A 27,221-nucleotide genomic window follows, 5' to 3' on the forward strand; every position below is an offset into this window, starting at 1 on the left:
CTGGGACATGGAGGTCAGTAATACAGATTTTGCTTAGGGGCCATGGAGCCTCAAAGCGTTACTGTCACAGGCTATGTTTCTACAACGTCCTATTATCGACTCTTTGGACAGACGTAATTTTGAAGTAAAGATAAAAATGTATTATGCAATTAACAGCTTTAATTTGCATAATACGGATGTATTTCTGTCTCAAAATGACATCCTGTAAAGCAACCAAAAAAGACGCTGTGGGAACATAGACTAAAAAGAAGTTGTCAATAATGTGAAAAATTTTATTAGTCACAGTCAGATCTCCAGTGTCCATTAGTCCTATAGTAAGTCTTTGGAGTCTGACTTGTGCAGCTTCTCCCCCCTCTCGGTCTTGTAATCCATGGGGGGTCTGAACATCCAGACCCTGACCAATAATCACTTTTGACATATCTGTGTGACAATATTGCTTTAGGCTGTGCCTTTATATTCATAGGCCTTTATAATAGTTTAAAGGGGGCTTCCTAATTTTTTGGCGCCCCTGCTAGTCAGCTGTTTAACAGAGCTGTGGTGCCCCCCCTACACAGTCAATGAATCTGAAAGCAGACAGCGCCATAAATTGTGTAGTGGCCATACAGTATTACTGCAGCTGATCTGATTTTACTACAGAAGTCCATCGCCAGACAGTGATTTCACCACAGTGGCCACTTCAGGAGAAAGGTGGTATTACACACTATTACAGATTATATAGACAATGTGAACCTACTAGAGAAATATCTTATTTTGTCCATATATCCCAATAGGGCATATGGATAGGGGTTTTTACCTTCTTACAGGATAATTTTATAACATAATATTAGTCAAATTGATTTGTTTAGTGATCCTCCAATAACACATAGGGCGGCAGGCATTGCTGGTAGTTTCTATGCTGACCCTTTAGCAGACACAGACAAAAGACCTACATGTTATTACAATTCACGTAACCAAGTCTGCCCATTACTGTAGCCACGATTGCCTCTATGTAGCCATCCATAAAAAGATTCAAGTAGTCATAAAGAGAGTCATGATACTATAACACAACGAGTAAAAATAATAATAATAATACATTATAATAAAATATGTTCTTAATCTATGTGTATCTATTGTTTGTCTCCGGGCTTTGGAGTAAATCTCAGGTTTGGTCATCTCAACAGTGAAATGTGTAATATGCAACACTGTTACAGACACATTTCAGTCAACAAGAATAAAACATTGGGCCTCATTTAATTGGCGAGTCCAAAATTTCTTGGTAATCTTGTCGCCCCCGTCTTCCCAGGTAGAGTTTGTAGCCAGCCAAAGCGAAGACGCTGACCATGATGACTGCTCCGCCTATTACATCGTAGACACTGGGGAACATGTGCAGCACAAGAAGTTGCAGGATCATGGCCACTACAATCTCCAAGTGCTGCACCGTGCTGACCAGAGCCGGATGGAATTTATACAATGCATAATAGACACCAAGGAACGCTACAGTAGAACACAAGCAAATTGCGAGGAGGTAGCCCCATGTTTCTCCATCCAGGGGTATGATTGGTTCTTGAAGAATAAACATAGTGCAGGCTCCCCAAACACTTCCAGTCCAACCAAAGGTAAAAAGAGCAGTCCACATGCTGACCTTCTCCTTGATAGACCTGTAGACTATCATTGACAGTGCCGTGGTGAGGCCAGCCATGACTGTCATGGTGTAACCAAAGGCTTCCTTCCAGACACCAAGAAAGGAGTTTTCTTCATCCACTATATTTGGAATCATAACCAAACACGCTCCAAAAACACTGCTCACAACAGTGATCAAGTCAACATTTGCCATATGTTCGTCTAGTAAGAGGAAGGCCAGTATAGCACTGAAGACTGTCGTGGTCGCCCTCCACATGATGGTTCCATTGCTTGGTGGAACAATAGAGAAGGATGTGTAGGCACAGGTAATGGAAATAACATTGCACACTCCATAGAAGAATAATCGTAGTCTATAACCTGGAGGCCCAAATGGAGCCTCCTTATAATAACAAACCATGATCACAGATAAAACTTGCATAACGGAACGGATGAAGATTAACTCCAGTGAGGGCACTTTGGAGCGGTCGGAGACCAATCTGGTGATGAGGGCTACACACCCATGGGCCAACGCTGACCCAAATAGTACAGCCCACATTCTCCTGGACTGAAAGATAGAACTGTCTGCAAAACTTTGTAACTGCTGGGCAAGATCATTGTCAGGATCTTCCGTCTGTTTCGGTCGGGCATCCATAGTCCCAAAGAAGGTTCTCCCCTTTTTTTTGGCATCTCCTAGTAACCTTTTCTTCGGATTCTCCTCGACGAAACCTCCATTGTCTTCACTGGCTTCTTCATAGCCTTCATCTCCAGGTTGTGGATAATGGGACGTGTATTTCACCGTCACTGTGTTGGGATGTATTTTTACTCTCTTCTTGGTTGAGTAAGGTTTGGAGGGTGACTTATCCATGTCTTTGTATAATGTTCTGTAAAGGATACAAATATTAGATCACAATTATTACAGACGGTTTATGATATTGCAAAACAGGGGTGCCAAACTGGCAGCCCTCCAGCTGTTCCAAACTACAATTCCCATCATGCCAAAGCTTTATTAGTTAAGGTAATCTGTAATTTTTTTATACACATTTATGCCATGTCTATTCAAAAAATTCCTATTAAACACACTACATGTGTCCATAGGCCTTTATGTCCGTCCCCCCCCCCCCCCCCCCCCCCCCCCCCCCACACACACACACACACACTAGGGGGGAGATTTATCAAACATGGTGTAAAGTGAAACTGGCTCGGTTGCCCCTAGCAACCAATCAGATTCCACCTTTCATTTACCAAAGAGTCTGTGAGGAATGAACAGTGGAATCTGATTGGTTGCTAGGGGCAACTGGGCCAGTTTCACTTTACACCAGGTTTGATAAATCTCCCCTTAGGTTGATCAGTATAGAAAAGCGTATGTCGGGCTCATAGCTGATAGGGAGATGAAATAATGATACCTGCCTCTCAGCTGATGGCTTTTTGCAAAGTTCTAAAGTCAAAGCTTTCCTTCCAAGTTTGTGTCATAAAAGCAGTGTTGAGCTGCAGCATGCTCACCTCCTCCCTCATGCACCTCATTGCCTGACATCCAGCAATGTGCCTTGTATTTCAATTATGCAGGGAAGAGGTGATGGTGGGGGGGGGGGGGGGGGTGAAGCATGCATGCTGCAGCTCAGCAACATATGACACTTGAGCTTGGAAGTAAAACATGACTTTATAATCATGCAAACGGCCATCAGATAGGAGACAGATATCATTTGTTTTATCTCCTGATCAACTACTGTATATGCCCATGTCTGCAGTTGTGAGCATGATTTATGGTTAGCAAATTTCCTTTAAAAACATGTCCATAAGGCAGTGGTTAACGTACAAGCTATTCCCTTTCCCAAATCTCCTATATATTAGATCAGGCCTTCTCTAATTCTGCTATGTAACAGATTACGCCATTCAACAGTATTTGCCGCTTTCCCCATCAACCCACCTGTGCCAGACCACTTCTTCCCAATTTTCCACGTGTTTCAGACCATTTCAGTCCAGTGTCCTATATTTACCAAACCACTGGTTTTGTTCTTTCATATGGAACCAATACCTTTTATCGCCTGAGAACCTAAACCACTCTTAGCCTTGTCCTGTTATTTAGCTTCATATTATTTTTTATGAACGAAAATCACCACATGTGAATGGGTAAAAAAAGGAAAAACCCAGCTGTATTATACACTGTTATAGTTATTAAACTTTATAATAAACCTTTTATTATGGATTAAAGCCCCTGTTAAATTTTACATCCTGATTGCAGCTGTATCATTGCTCCCTCCAAGTCCAAACCTATAGAAGTATGCCTCTGATTTCATGGTTCACCAAATACTGTATTGCTTATAGGTTTATAGGAGTTTTCTTCTGGGAAATATAGGGTTAACCAAGATTGCAATGCTTTGATGGAGTAATACACACTGTTGTGACTAATTGCTGTTATTAGTCAGTTTGATTTTAAAATATGGGCGTGATACTTGTGTATGATCCCATGATGAAGAGCAGTACATACACTCAAAACACGTTGGTTAGAGAACTGACCTTGTAAACATTTTTGCAATAAAGGATTAGATGGAAAATGGGTAATTTAATATGAAATGCGCATGGATGTTGTGAAAATGCCTATGTTTCTATTGCACAGAAGAAGTCACCAGTTGGCTGCATGCACACTGCTCTGCAATGTGCTTGAGCTCTAAGAATCGTACCCATGAGTCAATACGGCTTCGGCTGTCCAGGCATGATGGGAATTGTAGTTTTACAACAGCTGGGGGGGGGGGGGGGGGGGTCGAAGGTCCCCCATGCCTGCATTAAAGGAACCACTAGTTGACTGGGTCCCTTTATAGGAGTAATGTAAATGAGCCGTATCTAGTTAACATATCACTTCGAATATAAGAAGCCCTGACAGGAGGACAATACTAGGACTCCTACATGTAAATTATATTGTGCTAATTCTATGAAAAAAAATGAAATTATGAAAATAGTAGCAAGAAAAAAAAAAGAACATTTACACCTCCTGCACTTAGCCCATTATGTGCCCATTCCTGCTGACACCTGCTATTAAAGCTGAAATATTGCTTCCCATGTGCCGAGATTTATATTGCTACTGATATCAGGGGTGGAAAATTATGGATAGAGCGGTGATTTACAGAGCTGATGGCACTACAGTTTATTTTCTATTTGTGGCACTAAGCAGAAATCTCATCAATGATCAGTCAGACCTGTCAGAAAGGTTTCACTGAAATAAACCACTTTATTTTATATATTTTTTTAAACTTTCATTTTACTGGACAGTCTCACACACTGTGCACAGGTAGAGGTTAGATTACCTCAGGCCCTCCAGCTGTTGCAAAACTACAATTCCCATCATGCCTAGACAGCCAAAGCTAAAGCTTTGGCTGTCCAGGCATGATGGGAATTGTAGTTTTGTAACTGCTGGAGGGCCTGAGTTTGACACCCCTGGGTTAGACCATAAAAACTGCCCCATTGTGATTAGAGATGAGCGAACCTGCCGAGGTTCGGGTTCGTATGAACCTGAACTATCGGCTTCTGATTCCCGCTGTCTGCCCGCTCCGTGGAAATGGTGGATAGAGCCGGAGGACTGCCTGGAAAACTGGGATACAGCCATAGCCATAGGCTGTATCCCAGTTTTCCAGGCGGTCCTCCAGCTGTATCCACCCTCTTCACGGAGGCTGCAGACAGCGGGAATTAGACACCCAGAGTTCAGGTTTATACGAACCCGAACCTCTTCCGGTTCGCTCTTCTCTACTTGTGATATAGTTGAATACTATAGGAAGACAAAGAGCCATCAGCTCTCATGCACTGTACACTTATCTGACGCTAACCCTTCAGGCCTGCTGCGGACAGACATTTTGCGGACCGGCACATGATGTGTGATAGAAGCTATAATCACATGATTCATCTCAATATAACAATTTTTAGGATGCAACATGCACCACATGATAGAATGATATGCAAGTTTGGGTCTATTATATAGTAAGGAATCGGACACTTTCAAGAGCAACATAGAAAGTTTATTAATGCAAATCTAATTCCTAGGTCAAAAAGAGGGACATGTGTCACGGCCACGGCGGCGTCCCGTGCTCCGGGCCGCCGCCGCGACCTCTCCATGCAGCTGCCGGGGTCCATGTGCAAGGACCCGGCGCTGCTACCAGTTCGGCCCCGGGGGGCGCCTTACCTCGCCCCGCTCCTGCCACCCGCCGTGCCCTCAGATTTAAAGGGACAGTCCGCCCCTAATTGGAAGGTGCACTAATCACTTCCTATAAATTTCAGCCCTGCCCCACTACAGGTGTTGGAGCCTCTACATGCTTCCCATAGCGTTTGGCCCAGCTCCCTGTTGTTCCTGATTCCTGTCCGCTACCTGGTCCCTAGTCCTTGTTCCTGATTCCTGTCCGCTACCTGGTCCCTAGTCCTTGTTCCTGGTTCCTGCTCCTCTGTCACACTATTGCTCCTGTGTTCAGCCTGTCACCTGCGGTTACGCCTACAGACCTCTGCCAGCACCATCTCCTGCCTACTGCTCCTGCCTCGCCTCGCCTGCTGTCACTAGCAACCAAACCAGGGGTAGCGACCTGGGGGTCGCCTGCCGCAGCAAGCCCATCCCGCCTTGCGGCGGGCTCTGGTGAGAACCAGCGGCCCCTTAGACTCCGCTCCCTGGTGTGGTTTAGTGCCATCGCTAGTGTCGGCTCAGTGGATCCACTACTCCAGGCGTTACAACATGTAAGGGGCAAAGAGGGACAGAGGGACTTGGCTCAAAAGTAGGGACTGTCCCTCCAAAAGAGGAACACTTGGGAGGTATGATTATAGTTTAGTTCCATTTATTTTTATGAACCTAAGCTGCACACCCAAATTGATGATAGGAGTGGTGCTGTTTCTGAAAGAATGCAGCCATGTTTTTTCTAAGCCCCTTTAAAGAATAAAAATACTGAAATATAGATTTTCTATTATAGTAGGTACCAATATATGTTAAAAAAACATGACTAAAATTTAAATCACTGCTTGAAATTCCATAGATAAAAAATTGGCTGACATCCAACTTTCCATAGCAACAGCTATAGCCACATAAAAATTATTTGCATCTAACAATATGTTTCACAGTGACTGGGTAACAGATCTGGTATATATGACAGACACATTTAGTTAGCATAACCCCAATATTAGGTCACTTGTCTTGAGTCATATTTCAAGTCAAGCGGGATAATATTATTGCCTTATTCATTATCATCATCCTGAATCATTGAATTCACTGCATTAATTTTAACCCAGGATACAAATCACAGTAAAGTGTGTTAAAGTGAATGTACCAATACATGCAATAAAGAAATATGTTCATACGACCTGACTACGACTACAAACTATGAATAATGTGGTTTGGTGCACTGAAGGTTGACCCAGCGCCCCCCAGGGCAGTCATATGACGCGGCAAGGCAAAGAAGCCAGGCGAGGGCAGGACTTAATTCAGAAGGCGCATGTTACCCAGGGGAGGAAATATGGGTGCACCAAACTAACCAGTGACCCTATATCCATTTGGGTGAGATTAATTCTGCATTTCCCCTGATGAAACCAATGGCAGGAGAAACAAGCAGGCAATGAGACTACTCTTACATCACATAGGTTGTCTGTGATCAGACAATCTTTTGTTGGAGCGGAGCAGAGTCTATAAAAGTGAGGTTTAGGCCTCTTTACTGATTACTTCTGGCTATTGCCATACATGTCATTGTAATAATCTTGTACATGACTATGGTCAGTACTTTGTTATCCTTTTGATATCCCTGATATGTTGATAGCAACAAATAATAAATCCTGTAAAAGGTAACATAAACGTGACACTGTGACCTGGATTCTTCCTGTAATACCAACATAAAGACATTCTGAATGCTGCCCAAACACCATTTATGTCATATATAAGTACGAGAATAATGATATTACAATTATGGTGCATTAAACTGATTTACTAAGCCAAAAGTAATGATATTCAGCAGCAAGCTCTCCAGAATACTCACATCAGGTCTCTTCATCAGGCATATTAATCATGGTAATCGTGTCTGATGAAGAGACCTAAGGGATCGTGAAAGCTTGCTGCCTAACATCATTACCTTTGTTACGGTTAGCCATTAACCCTTAGAAGAACCGAACAATTTTCATTTTTGCGCTTTAGTTTTTTTCTCCTTGTGTATATAAGGCAAAAGCGCATGCATTTTTCCACCTAGAGACCCAGATAAGCCCTTATTTTTGGGGCCGCTAAATGTACTTTGCAATGACAGACATTATTTTTGCCTTAAATATGTCATGAAACCAGAAAGAAATGCGCGGAGAAAAAAAAACAAACACTTTTTTGGTGTGGGGGGGGGGGGGCGGGGGGGTTACGTCATTCACCCTTGGGTAAAACTGACATGTTATCTATATTCCTCTAGTCAGTACGATTACGACGATATGTAACTTGCATAACATCTATTTTATTTGATGGCTTTTAAAAAATTAAAACCTTTTAAAAAAATATATGTTCCTTAAAATCTCTCTATTCCCATGCCTGTAGCGCTTTTATCCTTTGGTCTATGGGGCTGTGTGAGGTATCAATTTTTGTGTCATGATGTGTACTTTCTATCGGTAACTTGATTGTCCCTAATCGACTTTTTAATCGCTTTTTATCACAGTTTTTCTGGATTTGATGCGACCAAAAATGCACAATTTTGCACTTTGGAATTTTTTGACGCTTACGCCGTTTACCGTGTGAAATCATGAGTCTGATAATTTAATAGTTCAGGCGAATATGCAAGCAGTGATACCAAACATGTTTATTTATTTATAAAATTGGAAAAGAGGGGTGATTCATACTTTTATTAGGAGAGGGGATTTTTTATTAATAAAAAAAAAAACATTCCTTTTTTTTTTACACACATACTAGAAGTCCCCCTATGTCTACACTGATCTCTCATTGAAATCTATGCAGTATAGATATACGTCAGGCGGGATGCAGGGACCACTCCTCCGCAATGCCTCGTGGGGGGGGGGGGGGCGGTCCCGCCACTAAACCACCATGGATAGGGGAAAAAAGTTATTTAGATGCAGCTGTCAACTTTGACAGTTGCATCTAAATGCCTAACTAGCGGGCATGGCAATCAGACCGTGCCCGCTAATAGCTGCGGTCGCTGCGCGCCCCCCCCCCCCCTTTGAACACCCCTAGCGACACCAGGACATGCAGTTACATCCTGGGTCGTCTGGGGGTTAAAGGGGAACTATCTGCAGGTTAGAAGAATCTAATCTGCTGACAGCGTCCTAGTGGGCACAGGTCCCCCTGTAAAATGTATTATTTTAGGAAGACTATTATTTTGTGAATCTTAGTGAGGACTATAAGGCTTTATTTCATCTGATTAAGGCCTCGTGCACACATCTGTGTCAGTTTTTACGGTCAGAAAATACTTAGGAAGACTTTCAGGAAACTGAAGGAAATCATCACTATTTCCTCACCATAAAAGTTGAAAATAAATAAATAAAAAGACATACTCGCTGCATGCTGCACATCTCCCCTTCTCTGTTCCCTTCTCACTCACTCGTGTGCCAGAGCGCTGGAGAAGATAGCGGCCTCTTGTGGCTGGAAGCAGAATGCAGTATCGGCCGGGATGAACTTCACTGACAGCGGCCGTTCTGTGACACGGCCATGTGACAGGACGGCCGCTGTCATACATAGTGTGAACCCCGCCTTAGAGGAATAGCGTAGCCCCATATATCACTAACAGTCCGAGAGGTGGAAACTTTCTTGAATGCTAGGCTCCAGGGTAAGGGTACTATTACACCAACAGATTATCTGACAGATTTTTTTGAGCCAAAGCCAGGAATGGACTATAAACAGAGAACAGGTCATAAAGGAAAGACTGAGATTCATTGTTTTTTCAAATCCACTCCTGGCTTTGGCTTACAAAAATCTGTCAGATAGTCTGTTGGTGTAATAGGGCCCTAAGATTAGGAGCTTCAGAATCACTCAGTCATTATTCCCACCCCCCAGCCTCCTTCATACCTCATATTTAAATAAAGTTCCCGCCCATTTGACCATTGATTAAAAATTATAGCCAAATAGTAAATATAATGTAGCAAGAAATGTAGCAAGAAAGACTTAATAGGCTAAGTTCACGCTGCATTACACTGCGGTACACCAGGGTCTTTTCTCATTGACCTACATTATAAAGAAAGTCATATTGCAAAATAAGTGTTTGTTTGCTACATACTAAGATAGAGGGATTTATCACGATTTAAATTAGGCCCCGCCCCCTTTCCCGCTGCTGAATTCACTAAGAGGTGCACTTTCAACGAGTTCCCCTTCAAACGGGTACTCCACAATTTTTTTTATTTAAATCAGCTGGTGCCAGAAAGCAAATCAGATTTGTAAATCTCCCTAATAAAATAAACTAAATATTAAAAGGAGAAGTTTGGCGAAAAATTTTATAAAAGTATTGTATTGCCCCCCAAAAGTTATACAAATTGCCATTATACACTTATTACAGGAAATGCACATAAAGGGCTTTTTCCCCTGCACTTACTATTGCATCAAGGCTTCACTTCCTGGATAACATGGTGATGTCACTTCCTGGATAACATGGTGATGTCACTTCCTGGATAAAATGGTGATGTCACGACCTGATTCCCAGAGCTGTGCAGGCTGTGGCTGCTGGAGAGGATGATGGTAGAGGGATGCTCAGTGTCCCTCCAATGTCCTGTGTCCCTCAGTGTCCCCCTGCCATCATCCTCTCCAGCAGCCACAGCCCGCACAGCTTTGGGAGTCGGGTCGTGACATCACCATTTTATCCAGGAAGTGAAGCCTTGATGCAGCAGTAAGTGCAGGGAAATAAGGAAGCATTTCTTGTAATAAGTGTATATTGGTGATTTGTATAACTTTTGGGGGGCAATATAATTCTTTAATAAAAAATCTTCGCTGGACTTCTCCTTTAATGAAAAAAAAAATTAAAGGGGACCTCTCTGTTGCTTAGTATCAGAAGGGATACAGTCTCCATTGAAAAGATGAACTGGTGATATGTATTTCTATGCACATGTAGTACCTGTGGTCCCAGCTAATGGAGAAGGATACATGGAGGTAGGACAATGTTCTAGATCCTGGATATCCTGGTAGCTCTACAATTATTTACTTTCAATGAGACAACAGAATTGTCTGTAGATAAATAAATCTTCCTCTCACAGCTGAGGTCCCAGGGATCAGCGGACATAGAGCGACTTGTAACATACAGTACAATAGGAAATGACAGAATGTTCCGTAACGTGAGATTTATTCTATAGTCCTGCACAACCCCATTAATACATTGTAATACTTCAGGGGGAACATTCCGCCTCTATTTTTCTTTCGACTTTAAGCAATTACCAGTCGGTGGTGCGAACCTCCAGGGACCAAATGAATGAGGTGATAAGTAGTAAAGTAAATCTGAAAAAATGCCTCATTCATTATAGCAGTAGAATAAAGAAGTGGCACTTAGCATGCCGTACAGATGAGCCTGTAGCTGCCACCCGGCCAGATAGAATTATTAGCAATACAACAGAGTTTTGGCTAGCTGGTTTTATTGTAAGGTTCAAGAAAATACAAAATTAGTTTCTTACCCTTCTCTTTCTATAGTTCATTTACTCTGTTATTTCCTGCATTTCCTGTATATATTTAAAGGGGTACTCCTTCGAAAATCTTTTTCTTTGAAATCATCTGGATTCAGAAAGTTATATAGATTTGTAATTGACTTCTATTTAAAAATCTCAAGTATTCCAGTACTTATCAGCTGTTGTATGTCCTGCAGGAAGTGGTGTTTTCTTCACACAGCAGCTGATAAGTACTGGAAGACTTAAGATTGTTAAATAGACGTAAATTACAAATCTGTATATCTTTCTGAAACTGGTTGATGCCAGGAACTGTCCAGAACAGTAGCAAATCCCCATAGGAAACCTCTCCTTTTCCTGACATGGTGTCACGGCTGCGGCGGCGTCCCGTGCTCCGGGCCGCCGCCGCAACCTCTCTCTGCCCCATGCAGCCGCCGGGGTCCATGTGCAGGGACCCGGCGCTGCTACCAGTTCGGCCCCGGGGGGCGCCTTACCTCGCCCGGCTCCTGTCTCCATCTGTGCCAGCCGGCGGGTGCGCCCCCGCCCCCTAGGGCGCGCGCGCCGTCTGTCTCAGATTTAAAGGGCCAGTCCGCCCCTAATTGGAGGTTTGCACCTATCACTCCCTATAAATCCCAGCATGCCCTGTCCCTCGTGTTGGAGCCTCTTCATGCTTCCCATAGCGTTTGGCCCAGCTCCCTGTTGTTCCTGACCTCAGTCCTTGTTCTTTGTTCCTGTTCGCTACCAGGTCCCTAGCCCCTGTCCGCTGCCTTCCTATTGTTCCTGAGTACTGCCTGCCACCTGCGGTTACGCCTACAGACCTCTGCCAGCACTATCTCCTGCCTACTGCTTCCGCCACGCCTCGCCAGCTGTCACTAGCAACCGAGCCAGGGGTAGCGACCTGGGGGTCGCCTGCCGCAGCAAGCCCATCCCGCCTTGCGGCGGGCTCTGGTGAAAACCAGCGGCCCCTTAGACTCCGCCCCCTGGTGAGGTTTGAGCCATCGCTAGTGACGGTTCAGTGGATCCACGACTCCAGGCGTTACACATGGACAGACATGGCAGCAAAGAGCACTGTGTGAGACTGAAAAGAACAGAACAGCCGGTGTCTTACAACGTGTGAACATAGCCTAAAAGTATTAAAATGCCAGTAATGCTTTAGTTAAGGAGTTGGGAACCTTCAACCCTCCAGCTGTTGCAAAACTACATTTCCCATCATGCCCGGACAGCCAAAGCTTTAGATTTAGCTCTCCAGGCATGATGTGATTTGTTGTTTTGCAATAGTTGGAGGGCCAAAGGTTCCCCATCTTTGCTTTAGGTATAAAACAGTGAAACTACAGCGGTGTAACCATGGTTACCTCCCATATTCCAGTTGTCATTATTGTAAACAAGCATATGACTCTTTACCGCAGTAGATTTTGCTCTAAGTAACTAGTGACATTCACATAGGGACGTCTGTATAACGCTCAGCCTAGGAGGTCACAAAGGCATCAGATTAAAACGCCATCTATACTAATACTCCACCCCCCCATGAAGACCGCTCTTTGCCAGGCAGAAGTGGCGAGAATGCTGATGTTTTAGCGTCCTGATTCCCTGGGTTCCCTGTGGCTCACATTTCATTGGCGTGCTTCACTCTTACATCTTTATCAGCAATTTCCGAGACAAGCTAATACATATAAGAGGCAGCATTCCTGTGTTCTCTATTGGGGGGGTTAGGTTAAGCTGCAGCCAGCTCTGACTACGGCTTATCTCTCCTAGAACAAAGGGGTCAGGCAGAGTTTCTTCCATTACATCCAACCCCCATCTTCACCAACATCATCTGTCGGAGGTCGATCAGAAAAGCCCCATACACTTAATATCGATGCCCAAACCCACCATGAGCGGTGTTTATGGCCAATAAATGTATAAGATGTATAGAGACCTTTATGTTCACACAACATATATTTTTTTTAATGCCAAAAACGGCCATTGTTTTCAATGAAAACAATGGCCTTTCTTGTAATAAAAAAAGTATTGTACTGAAGTTAATGCAAAAATTGTCCATCATTCACACAATGTATTGAACAACATCCGGTGTTCGCTACAAATATGGAAATAATTGACATGCCAATTATTTCAGGCCATTGTGCATTGTGCAATGGAATTTTGGATGCAACAACGGACGTTGTTTGACACTCCCTTCAATGGCTGTTGTTCATACAGTGAGTGACCATAGCCTCACAGTGAAGTGATAAAACTCTCCTATAAAGTAGATTATTGTATTTGGGAGCTGTTCTCCCTCACACTGGTATCCTATCATCATGCCCGCCATATGCCCTTGCCACATGGTGTCTCCTAATTTAGGGGTTGTTTTCCCACAAACAATTGCTCTCATCCACTTATTACATTATGTTCTTTGTCTGGTTATCCCAGCACCAGGAACTTGGAACCCCAGGCCCCAGTCCCTAGACGGCTTACCCGAATCATGTATAGGTGTATAGGTCTGCCTCATTCTCAGACATGTAATTCCCCATTCAATGTAATGTGACATCAGGAGGAGGTGAGTATGACCCTTAGCTTAGTGCTGACGGGGACAGAGGTAATAGTCACTATATGGGGGCATACCTGGCACACACTGTTTCTGGAGGCAACTGGTTGGCACTGTATATAGAGATATATTTGCTGTCACTGTGTATGGTAGCACACATACTTGCCATATTGGCATTCAGTCTTTTATGGGGTACTGCTGCTGACATGTTGGTGAAGGGCTGTGGTATATAAAACCTCTTTGTACCAATTCGCTATATATATATAAAGTGGATTTATATGTGCTACATGACAGGGGGTAAAGACATCCATGTGGCAAACTCTAAAGAGGCAGCTTCTTGCTTAAAAGACAGCTTAAGGAAAATGGAGGGGAAAGAGAAGGTGAACGGCTGCATTCGACCATGAGTCATCTGATTTCGTTGTTGCTTATTGGCTTTTGCCATTTTCTGATCTGAACTGTAATCCTTTGTCTGTTCTGCAGCATGATTATACCCTAGAGACCCATATAACAGTGTATTTACTGTATGGCAGTATTATTCGGTCAATGGCAGTATTATCAGGTCACTGTATGGCAGAACTGGTGACTTTATGGTGGGATTACTTAGTCACTATACGACAGCCAGTGGTGTTGCTACCATAGAGGCAGGATAGGCAGTTTCTATGGGCCCTGTGCAGGAGGGGGGCCCGGGGGAGAAGATGAGACCCTTCTGTGTCCCTCTGCTTAACCCCTTATGTACTGCAGTGTGTAAGTGACCCAATGTTTACTTACATGCTGCAACACAAAAAGGGGTAACAGGCAGGAGACAAAAAAAAACTTTGCTTCCCTGCACTGATAACCCCTGATCTCTGTTCTCACTGCCTGCTGTGCAGAGGTCAGGGGTTATCAGTGCACCAACAGTAAAGCAAAGATTTCCTTGTCTTCTGAACATTGGGTAACTTACACACTGCAGTACATAGGGGTTAAGCAGAAGGTAGTCTGCTCCTGCACCTATGTATTTATCCATAAGGGTTCCTAATGGGCACTTATAGTTAAAGGAGAAGTCCGGCCAAAATACATTTTTGATATGTTGTTACTTATGAAAAGTTATACAAATTTCTAATGTACATTAATTATGGGAAATGCACATATAGGGCTATTTCCCTTAATTTAGTAGATCAGGAAGTGTTACAATTCTCTCAGATCCAGTGACGTCACGACGAAAGGTGTAATTCCTATGGAGTGTCCAGCAGGGGGCGCTCTCTATATAGAAGTCTATGGGACTTTATAGTTTCTATGGATTTCTATGTAATGTAATGTAGTGTAGTGTACAGTGCTTTATTGAATGAATACATCTATGGAATACTTTGGGGAGCAAGTGTCCTTGCTCCCCAAAGTATTGCATAAATGTATTCATTCAATACATTAGGATATCACAGTAAGCCCGCTGATTCGCCGCATTCCCGCTGCACTCCCGCCGATCCGCCGCATTCCCGCCGCACTCCCGCCGATCCGCCACATATACACTGAACTACAGCTCCCATCATCTGCTTATAGTATGAACAGGTGATGGGAGCTGTAGCTGGGTTATGGATATCACTTGCCGCTGATGCCACTGCTTATGCCGCCGGGCGCAGAGGGGAGCCACTCAGTACACAGGAGCGCTCCCCCCTCCTCCTCCTTCCGGGAACCTTCCCCCTATAGCACTGCTGACTCCCTGCCGCTCTCCCCCCACACATACCGGCTCCCGATGCATCAGTGCGGACACCAGGAAGCATCGGGAGCCGGTATATGAGAGCGGAGAGCGGCGGCCAGGCAGGGAGTCAGCAGTGCTATAGGGGGAAGGTTCCCGGAAGAAGGAGGAGGAGGGGGGGAGCGCTGCTGTGTACTGAGCAGCTCCCCCCTGCCCCCGGTGGCATAAGCAGTGGCATCGCAGGCAAGTGATATCCATTACCCAGCTACAGCTCCCATCACCTGTTCATACTATAAGCAGATGATGGGAGCTGTAGTTCAGTGTATATGCGGCGGATCGGCGGGAATGGGGCGGATCGGCGGGCGGCGGGAATGCGGCGGGCTTACTGTGATATCCTAATGTATTGAATGAATACATTTATGCAATACTTTGGGGAGCAAGGACACTTGCTCCCCAAAGTATTCCATAGATGTATTCATTCAATAAAGCACTGTACACTACATTACATTACATAGAAATCCATAGAAACAATAAAGTCCCATAGACTTCTATATAGAGAGCGCCCCCTGCTGCACACTCCTTAGGAATTACACCTTTCGTCGTGATGTCACTGGATCTGAGAGAATTGTAACACTTCCTGATCTACTAAATTAAGCGAAATAGCCCTATATGTGCATTTCCCATAATTAATGTACATTAGAAATTTGTATAACTTTTCATAAGTAACAACATATCAAAAATTTATTTTGGCCGGACTTCTCCTTTAAATACAGTGGACTGACAGAGCAAGCAGCCATTGGCTCTCTGCTCTGCCTGTCAATTTTGTGTTATATGCAGTGCATTGTGTTGTGTGTAGGGGATGGGGGACCCTTACAGTTTTTTGCTGAATCCTAGCTACGCCCCTGATGGCAGCATTATTTAGTCGCTCAATCAGTCACTGTCTAAGGCAGGGATGGGGAACCTTCCCTGATTCCCCATCCCTGGTCTATAGTATGTATTAATCTTGTAGTAGTACATGGGCCAGCAACAGCAATCCCCAACCAACATGTGCAAACAATCGCCTGGCAGCTAGGGGGAGCTTCATCCAACAAGATAATAACAATCCAAAATGTGAGCCTAAAAATGGAAAGTACATGAGCTGTGTGCACGTGTAAAGAGAGGTGTTTCTTTTTAGTAGATCACAGGAAGGGAGGGATCAGTGCAGACATGCACCTGGCATGAGGACTGTTTGGTGTCAACTGACAGGCGTCACAAAATGTCGTCACGCTAGGTGCGTGCCTGACCTGATCTCTCCCTCCCTGCAACATATTGAAAATATGAGAAATGTCATTTTTGAATTACTTTTTGGGTGAGTGCTTCCCATTTTTTATGCTGACATTCACTCATCATGGCGGTATAAGTGCCCCAGTATTACTTTTTACTGAATAAAAGCATTAGTTTGGCAGTAATATTCTGTCACTGTATGGAAGTATTTTAGTCCATTGTAAACTATATTTTATAGCCTATATATTTATCACCCTAATTATATTAATCACTCATTTAATAGCCCACTTTGCCTATTGGCGATATAGAAACATACAGAATATTTAGAGTAGTTTTCTATAACATACATATGTAAATCTATGGACACATCTGAAAAGCATTTTTCTTCTAGATCTGTAAAAACGCTGCTTAGTTTCTCATCTACAGCCCCTACAGCTTGCTGTGGGAGCCTTATGTTCTCTATACACATGCACACAGCTCATATGATTCACCTCTGCAGGCTGTCTTGTATTTGCTCTGCTCTACACTCTGCATGAGCTGTCCTCCAAGGATCCTCCTTCCCAAGTCTACAATGTAAGCTGGTGTGTAATTGATTCCGCCTCCATGCTTTAATCCCTAACAATAAGAGAGCTCGAAGAATGTGTCCATCTGACAAATCAATCTTACCTCTTACTGAGTAGATGCTAAGCAAATGTGTATTGAAGGCAATTTAGAAATTTGCCACATTTTACATTCAGAAAACAAATACACTATGGGCCATACAGGATCTAAAATGTTCGGCCGCAAACTTCACATCGCTACATTATGTCACGGGGAGTATATACGTTACTTCTCCATGTTCCCTAGTGTCTTCACGGCTTCTCCATGCAGCTGCCGGTGGAACTTTAGAGCTTCTCTCTGAAGCTACAGGATGCTCAGCCAATCACTGGCCGGGGAAGGACTGCAGCAGCCAATGATTGGCTGAGCGTCCTGTCACTTCAGAAACCAACTCTGAAGTTGCACCAACAGCTGCTGGGAGCCGGGAGAAGCCAGGAAGACACCAGGGAGCCTGGAGAGATAATGTATATACTTCATTATTTTACACTTTATGGTTCACACTACGTATGAGACCGGCTGTTCCGTGACCCGGCCGGGTCACAGAACGGCCAGTCTCTGCCCGGATCATCCTGGCCGGTACTTAAGTACCGGCCGGATGATCTTTCCGGCCGCAGGGTTCTGATACAAGAGCATCAGCGCACGCCCGCATCAGAACTTCCCACAGCACACAATGAAGCAAACGGCCGCAGCCGCTTGCTTCATTGTGTGAACTGACAGGGTTTCCTACGGCCGCAATTCATTGAACTGCGGCTGCTGAAAACTGACATGTCAGTTATTTGCGGCGCCAAGCGGGATCCCGGCCGGAGCGTAAACGATGTGTATACGCTCCGGGTTAGATCCCATTAAAGTAGAGGCAGTGTTCACTTTTACGTAGTGTGAACATAGCCTTAAAGCAAGGGCTGCACAGACATCGCTAAAGATATCTATCTATCTATCTATATAGCCTTTGCTGCACGATTATCCAGCTGTGTAATAGGCTCCGTAAACAAGCTCCGATCAAGTAGATCTGCGCTCATTTACATTACTAATCAGGCCAAGTAATACAGCCCTAAGAAGCATAAGGCTGTACACAATGTCAGATAGCTGTTAGTGCAGTGTTCAGGTCGCTGGCCTCAGACACTGGTTTGGGATTTCCAAGCAGGGCCTGAAGCTAAACTCTGCCTTCTAAATGAATCAATATGCAACAGAGGGAGAAGGTGAACAAGGACATGAGCCAAGCTGTGGCACTTCAGCAGCATGGCCCCGCCTCTTTGACACTTGACTGTGGAAGATAAATGTTTTGGTCCCACCAACAGCTCCGTCAGGGGCACCTTTAGTTTTCTTTCATGTACCTTGTATCCATGACAATGTATACAGCTCTATGCCTCTTACACAGCTGACAGAGTCCGTATAAGTTTTATGATTATCGGAAATTATTTGGAGAGACGCTAAAGGGGATCAGAGTTTAAAAAAGGAGCTCCGGGTATATTAAGATTATTGAGATTCTGCATATAGTTGCAGAAAAGTACAACTTGCTGACATAAGCGGATTGTAATGTTTGTGCAGCTAACACAGTAACATGCCTTTAAGGCATAATAAATAATAATAAAAAAATAATAATTTTCCCTATTTTCGCCTAGTTGTCCTATAAAAACCAGTATACCGGCTTACAGACGACACAATGGCCTGACTATGAATGGCAAGGTAGGGTTCACACCTACTAAATTCCCTCACCTCCCGGAAGCTGCTTAAGCTTTTTCTAAAGCTGTCGCTGCTTGATGTCACATCTGCAAATGGGCAATGGCAAAGACCATGAATGGATAATGCCGGTGACATCCGGTGTCCTTCTGCAAACAGCCATAAAAGCTTAGCTACTATTTGCTTTTCTATATCTTTTTTTTTCCAGTCCATTTACAATTTCCATTGATATTTTTTTTCTCTCCTAAGCCTCCACTATGGAGTATACGGCCTATGGGATGACATGCACTACCATTTAGTAAAAGTCTATAATTCTCTAGAATTTGTAATTCTACATTCTATAAAATACGCAATTCTATCTCCCCTCCGACAGTCAGTACTGAGATGCCCTATGTTTTGCCTCCACCCATTATATTTTCCCCCAGAAATTTCTTTACTAGATCCAACTCAATTCCTAATCTAAGGATATGTAGTTATCACAATGATTGTATCTCGGTTCCCCTGGGCTACTGCCGTCTGAACATACAAATGCCAAGCCTGCTTTATTGCCTCATTTGCCAGCCTAAGAACGTTAAAATGACAGCAAAACGCCATTGAGAGTACATTCCAATTACGTCTTCATCCATATTTTAGACACTGGAAAGGAAAATCTGTAATTCGTGAAAAACTAGAACAAGTGGGGAAGCCAATATAAGGGATTACAAAGATGATACTGTATAATAGATACTTGGTTACTTTCATTGCAACTGGTACTATAAGTTACAGCAGAATAGGTTATGTTTAGTTACTTATATCTATCTATTATCTATCTATCTATTATCTATCTCCTATTTATCTATTAATTGATTATCTATCTATCTCCTATCTATCTATCTATCTATCCGCACCCAATACCCAAATATATTTCACACTCCCAACTATAATACACTCTATACACATTGCTCAGTAGTATCTGCTTCTTACTTAGAAAAGAATTCATCTAGACACCAACAGACCTAAATAATTCACTAGGGCTCCAAAATCTAAAATTGCTTTTTACTTCCAGTGACTTTCCAGTATGCATATCCCCAGCCAAAAAACCAGGCTAAGTAGATCAACAAGCCCATCTGCAATGAAGTGAGGTGGAAGACACGCATCACAGGTCTTGATGGAGCAGCGGTTCAGCACCATGGACAGCAAAGCCATAAAATCACCAAGGACACCTCTCAAGTGACATCTCCACAGCCAGTTCCAAGATGTATAGCCATCTATAAGACGTGGGGGTGAGGGACAGGGATCACAGGTAGAGAGGGGGGTTCAGCACCATGGACAGCAGTCTAATAAAATGCCAAGGACACAGCTCAGGTCGCCTCTCATATTTCCTAACCTATATCTCATGAACATATTGCATAGTGCTCAATCCTAGGTCTACTCTTGCCAAGAAGAAAACGCTTGGTGAGGAGCCAAGGCACCACTCATTCCATCAGCTGCACTATATCACCATCAAGGCACAGTGCCCACTGCCTCCCTCTTGCAATCCTCAATGGAAATCCCATTCATCTGCAAACATACACTTAGGAGCCATTACCTCTTGTTGTAGCAGGTGGAGTGTTCTGCCTCACAGGCAAATAGTTCTCTTGCCCTGGGATGAGCGCATCTTCAGTTCAGACTTTCTTATCGTTCTTGGTATCTTGTATGGTCCAGCACAGTGATAAGGAAAGCCCAACAATGTTCTCTTCTCGATGTCTACTGGGAGCTGCAGGAAAATAATGCTTCTAGGAGGGCAGCGAGCGCTCCCCACCCCCTGCCTCCCCCTCCCTTACCCTGCCTCTCTTGCTCTTCGCTCAGACTGCATTTGTCAAACATACAAGAGAGGAAATAGGGACGGAGGTTGCAGCTGGAGGGGGGACTGTGATAAGCTATAGAGCTGCATGGATGGGAGCTGGAGCCAGTGCGCATGAGCAGGAGAGCTTGGGGGCATCTGGCACGCCTGTCATAAGCTGTTTGCTCTCTTATTGTCTGAATGTGCAGGGAAATGTTATGTGTCTTAATAGTTTTCGTGTGCATTTGTAGCTTAACTCTCGCACTGCCAGATTATATTCTTACTGTTCAAAACTCTGCGTCCAGGTCCTTATGGATGACTGGGAATTGTGGCGATATTCATTGAGTCTATGGAAATATTTGTGAATTTACTGATCATAAATAAAGATTTGTGATCTGTGTATTGCTACGTTTGCCTCCGTGTGATCAGCACATGTATAGAGGCGAACAATCAATCCAACACAAGGCAAATTAGGTATGAATCTTACAAAAAATTCTGGTAAAGTTTTTTTATTCACAGCTTCCGCTCACTACGTTCAATGGACCTGATGCTCTGTAGCCGTTCATCATACTGTACAGGAGCAGGGACTTCTCTCTTTGACAGGAGTCTCTGCTCTTGGATATACTTTGCATAGGCAAATACAAGTCTATTGGCACACCCAAATCCAAATCAGGACGTGAATTCAAAACAAATTTGACGGATTCGGCTATTAGGACCTGAAAAAAAAACCTTGGGAGATTCGCTCTTCTCTACTCATGTGTGGTAAAGCCATTCCTAGCACTGAAGCTCTTTAGAAATATAGTATAGGCAATTGCATACATAGCAATCCCCTAACCTTATTACTGGAAATATTTTACGTGAATACACAGGCTACGCTGAAGCAGCCTATATTTTTTTTAATTTAAGACAGAGGTCTATGTAAAGTTTACAACCTGATAAAAGCCATATACTGCTGTAATAGTGCTCAGCAAGGTCTACACAGCAATCTGATATTCTTCACAGCCCTGCAGGCTGTTATCTGTTTATGGGCATCCAATTTTATTAAAGGGATTGTCTCTTTAGTTAAAGGTTCCCCATATACTGATCACATAAGTGTCCTCTTTGTGGGATCCTGGCAGCAAATATTCTAATTATAAAACACCTAAGGCAAATAAATGGGCTGTCCTTATATTGCTAAGTCCTTTACAGTGAGCTGTTGTAGCATCTGTCTGCTTGGGCTAATAAATGAGGGTCCTGAATGGGGGACAACAAACATCCGAATGTAGTGTCATGTCACAGTCTAATGTATTCTAGGCTCATGCACACTCATAGTCATGAACACGTGACCCAACCAGCCACCCCGGCATATAAGCACATGGTGGGACGACTTAAACAACATTTAAAAACAATGTACGATAATGAAAATATAATTTTTTTTAATTTTATTCAGAATTTACCTTTCCTCGTAGATTCTAAGCTCTTGTGAGCAGGGTTCTAGCTGACCTAGCTTGAAAAGTTTGTTACTATTTTTGTTCTGTTTGGTTTTGTTTGTACATAAAGGCTAAGTTCACACAACATATTTATTTATTCAATTAATAATGGCAGTTGTTGCAGATTTGGCAACAATGGGCATTATTAATTGAATAAATAAATTGCATTTACTTCTATGGAATGCTGGCCAGAGTGTATACTTCGTGTGAGTTTCCTCAGTTTTGTCAGTTTTGTGCGGCTGCTATTCGGCTCCGGACGCACTTTACATTGTCTGCTACGGTGATTTGGAATGCAGGCAAATCCCAATGCGCCTGCATTCTGAATCAAAAGAAATAAAGTTCATCCGGCCGCTACAGGAGGAACTTCACTTACACTGGACATTCTGTGACACGGACATGTCACAGAACAGCCGGACAGCCGGTGTCATAGATAGTGTGAACCCGGCAATAACCTGTATATTATAAAATGCTGCGGAATAAGTTTCCATTATATGAAGATAATAATAATAATGATTATTATTATTATTATTATTATTATTATTATTATTACTTCAACTGTTGTTTCTGTTTAAGCACATATAATCATTAAACAATAGCCCATTTATGGCTGGCTTAACTGAAATTCTGCCAATGTGTTTTATGCACTAAAATATCTCTGAGCTACAGATTATATCAGTCAAACAATGAAAAAACAAACTATATATATATATATATATATATATATATATATATATATATATATATATATATATAATATTTCAAGTGTAAATCTACTATAGAAACTAAACAGAGCTTTCAGTAGCAGGGCATTTTAAATGTCCAAGATTTAAAAAAAAAAAAAACAAGAGTATTTTTTCTAGAAACTGCGCCCCACTTGTCTGTGGTCTATGTCTGGTATTGCAGGTGAGATTCAGTGACTTGATTTTTTTTCTTATCCTGAACAACAACTGTAATGAAACCATTCACCAGGATTTTAATTTATAGAACACATCTTTTTATTGATTTTCTTAAAGTTATGTTGTGACGGGATTGCAACAAAAATTGTCTCACTGTTTATTTGATCCTGTCTCTTATTCTTTATTGTAGGGTTTATCCTTCCTTCTTACCTTGTCATTCATAATATTGAAGTCTCCGCTCTATACGCTCGGCCACATATGAGGTGATGACTCCATCCAGCTTTCAACTGTTTTTCCCCTATGGATTTGCTGTCATGTTTCCTTTTCTCCTATTTATTCCCCTATTTTATTCAGATGCATTTTTCACTATTTGTACTTGAAGACTGCAGCTTCCTGACCTGTTATTCAATGACAATATTCAATAACAATTTCATTGCTTGCTGTTTCTGTTGTACATTGCTTTATGCACTAATTTAGACCGTTTCACAAAATTTTTTATCTGCCCCTCTGCTGCCCGCTAGCGTGGATACACACCAGAGGTGATCAGTGTCCCGCGGTGCGGCTCCGTAATGGTCCTGTGGTGCCATTTAAATCCACCGCATGCTCACGTCACCCGCTCCTGTGACCCCTCTTCTGTCTCCTGTGATTGAAGGCCGGAAGTCACGCTTTCCAATGCATTCTCTATGGGAGAGAGTGACTTCCGGCTGCGGGAACTGGAATGAAGCCACGCCGCGGGACACCGATCGCTTCTGGTGAGTATCAGATCGCGGTGGGGGTGGGGGTTTGTCAGATAAAAATTTTTTTAAACTGCTTCTTTAAATCTATATATTTTAAACTTTCTATTTTCGTCAAACTATTCTAACATTTGTTGTTTACTCATCTCTGAAAATTTACCATATACAGAGGGAAAATGAAGGCCAAACAGATAGACGGCTTCATGTGAAAAGCTATTGTGAAAAGACACATACAGCATGGTTTTATGTATAGTTGTCATTTCTGTTCCATTGAGTGATGACGGCATTCTCACTGTTGTTATTGAGCTCCTGAGACTCACACACACAGAGTAAAAAATACGGACATGGAGGGAAAGAAGCTGCTGCACCTCACACCTATGGCTGCCACTAATGCCCCTCGGCTACATTTAAAGGACAAGTGCCATGAAAAACGTTTCCCCAGTAATTAAAGCACATTAGAAAGTTATATAACTCTGTAATATGCTTCAATCACCTATCTGCCTCCCTTCCCTGTCTTTTCCCCCCTCCACCCCCCACCAGGAAGTGTCCTGACAGACCTGATTACTGCCGTCATCGTCACCAGGCAGCTCCTTCTTGTGAGGATGAGTCATCAGCAGGAGGGCTGCTCTAGGTCCTGTTACAGCAGCCCCCCCTCCCCAGTCCAAATGATGGCTTGCAGTTGTTCAGCCAATGGGAGCTGAGCAAGCTGAGTCACCTGACAAGGCAGGGGGGGGGGCTGCTGTAACAGGAAAAAGAGCTGAGAGAAGAGCTTGGTGACGGTGACAACAGTAATCAGGTCTGTGTGAGTCAGGACACTTCCTGGTAAGGGGTGGATGGGGGAAAAGACAGGGAAGGGAGGCAGATAGGTGATTGAAGCATATTACAGAGTTATATAACTTTGTAATGTGCTTCAATTACTGGGAAAAAGTTTTTCATGGCACTTGTCCTTTAAGAACCAACACTAGGATGTTGGTATATAATTTGATCAAACCATATTGCCCCATGTACCACGTGCAGGTATCCTGGCCCACATGACTCCCTAAACTAAATCAACACTGTATCGGTCAGCGACCACCAACCCAGTAAAGCGTGCACAAGCAGGGAAGGGAGGCCACAGAATGGCCCTGCAACCGCACAGGACCAAACCCCAAGAGCCCCCCTAAACCCAGCAGGCGCCACCAGCGGAGAGAGCTACCACCAAGCAACACAAGTGTGAACAAGGTCTTACTGCTCACCGCTGCACCGAAGGTAGAATGGGAGAACTAGGAGATACTTACCATGTTTGCACAGGTGCTTCCTGCAGCCTTGTTTTTTCTAATCCTGGATAATCCCTTTAAGAACCTCTACATCCCGGATGCCAGGCAGTCCAGTTTAGCATTTTATAATGGAACAAGAAATTCCATCGACATTACAATAAAGCATACATAGAGCATCAAATATTCAGGACAGTTCTCCCACTTCATTCATTTCACAGCACAGTCTGAACTGGAATGAATAATAATTTCATAAAATATACAAAGCGGGTCAATGATTTTATTCATAGAGAAGGACATGAAACATTACATAATGTAACCTTTGGAGAAGAAACAGCAGACTTCAAGTTCAGCACCCGCATTCCTCTGCCGGCAGGAGCTTTTTATGGCTCATTGAGATACTTGTTATTCATGAATCAAATTCTAGGACTACAGTGAGGACTGACACACAAGAAGAGCAGTGGGATAATGGAACTGTGACTTAGGGTCCTTTTACAAGGGACAATCGTTATATCGTTTGAATTTAAACAATAATTGTAGGCAACGATCGAAAAATCGTTCCCTAATCTGACCCTAAAATCATTGTTAATCGTTCGCTAATTGCTCGCTAATCGTTTGCTGTAATTCAACATTCGTTCTCTGTAATTCTGCATTTGTTCACTTAGCATTCAGTGTAATTGCACATTGTTCCTTCTTTTGCTGGGATCAGGTGGAGTAAGCAATTGTAGTAACTATCTTAACTAACGACTATCGTTCTGTGTAATCTGGTGAACGATTTTAGGTTAAGATAAACAATCTCGTTTGCAACCGTTTATGGTTAATCGCTAATCATTAAAAATAGTTTCATCTAAAAGGACTCTTAGGGTCCTATTCCACAAAGCGATTTGACGATTAACCCCTAGCTGCACCAGGACGTTACTGTATGCCCTTGGTGCCGCTAGGAGAGTTCAGAGGGGGGTGGCGCGGCGACCCTGATCTGAACTGCAGCGATCCTGGGTGCTATATGCAGCGTTTTGATGCAGATGACAGTTGACAGCTTTATCTAAATATTTGCTGTCCCCCATACCTGGTGGTCTAGTGAGGGGATCGCCCCGCCGCGATGTGATCGCGGAGGGGCGATCGCCACATCTGCTCCGGGCCGGGATCTGCCCTGTAAAGGCGCTGATCACGGCTCAGCACTCGATTGCTTTCGGCTGCAGCAGACGAAAGCAGTAGAACACCAATCTCATGGATCTATGCAGTATATCTATACTGCATAGATCTCAATGAGAGATCAGAGCAGTGATACTAGAAGTCCCACAGGGGCAATAACCCTAACCCTAGCGGGACTTCTAATATGTGTGTAAAAAAAAATAAGTCACTTCCCTATCCCCATTTTATAAGTAAAAATAAATAAATAAAAAACAAACAAACAAACATGTTTGCTATCGCCGCGTGTGTAATCACCTGAACTATTAAATTATCACATTCTCGATCTCACACGGTAAACTGCATAAGCGGAAAAAAATTCCAAAGTGCAGGATTGAGCATTTTTGGTCGCATCAAATCTAGAAAAATTGTAATAAAAAGCAATCAAAAAGTCACATTTGCGCAATTAAGGTACCGATAGAAAGTAAACATCATGGCGCAAAAAATTACGCCCCATAGACCGAGGATAAATGTATTATAAGCATGATAATAGAGCAATTTTAAGTAACATACTGTATATATATTTTTTAATATTTACATTTTTTTAAAGCCATTAAATAAAATAAAATTACATATCTTTGTAATCGTACTAACTTTAGGAACATATATATATATTTTTTTTTTGTTTTTTCCAATTTCACCACACATAATTTTTTTCTGGTTTCACAGCATATTTAAAAATTACGTCTGCCATTGCAAAGTACAATTATTGGCGCAAAAAATAAGGACTCATCTGGGTCTCTAGGTGGAAAAATGCAAGTGCTATGGCTTTATATACACAAGGAGGAAAAAATGAAAGCGCAAAAATGAAAACTGGCTGTGTCCCCTAAGGGTTAATGATAAACGACCGCTATGGCAAACAACCTGAAATCGTTCACCCAATTACACGGAATGATGATTGTTGCTTATGATCGTTCTTGCAGTCATCCTGTTGTTGCTACTGCGTTCGTTCCTACTTTTTACACGAAAGATGCGCAA

General features: G+C 43.0%; 1 protein-coding gene and 1 long non-coding RNA gene across 2 annotated transcripts in view; one reads left to right on the plus strand and one right to left on the minus strand.

Moving 5' to 3' along the window:
- Nucleotides 1-23,373, plus strand: part of LOC138795935 (uncharacterized) — a 39,026-nt gene extending 15,653 nt beyond the window's left edge. The window contains exon 3 of the long non-coding RNA XR_011363688.1: nt 23,259-23,373. This is a non-coding gene — a long non-coding RNA (uncharacterized lncRNA). The remainder of the gene's footprint in view (nt 1-23,258) is intronic.
- SLC35G2 (solute carrier family 35 member G2) lies at nt 739-20,612 on the minus strand. The gene is made up of 2 exons (XM_069975683.1): nt 20,470-20,612; nt 739-2,480 (listed from the first exon to the last, which is right to left on the minus strand). Exon 2 carries the CDS (start codon nt 2,462-2,464, stop codon nt 1,226-1,228), a length of 1,239 nt encoding a protein of 412 aa, XP_069831784.1. The 5' UTR covers nt 2,465-2,480; nt 20,470-20,612; the 3' UTR covers nt 739-1,225.
- Nucleotides 23,374-27,221: the final 3,848 nt, after the last annotated feature.

Source organism: Dendropsophus ebraccatus, chromosome 6 (genome assembly GCF_027789765.1).
Source record: "Dendropsophus ebraccatus isolate aDenEbr1 chromosome 6, aDenEbr1.pat, whole genome shotgun sequence".
Classification (NCBI taxonomy): domain Eukaryota; kingdom Metazoa; phylum Chordata; class Amphibia; order Anura; family Hylidae; genus Dendropsophus; species Dendropsophus ebraccatus.

What these genes read in the sequence shown, in the direction of transcription:
- SLC35G2 (XM_069975683.1), bottom strand. Translation starts at nt 2,464, where the DNA reads ATGGATAAGTCACCCTCCAAACCTTACTCAACCAAGAAGAGAGTAAAA.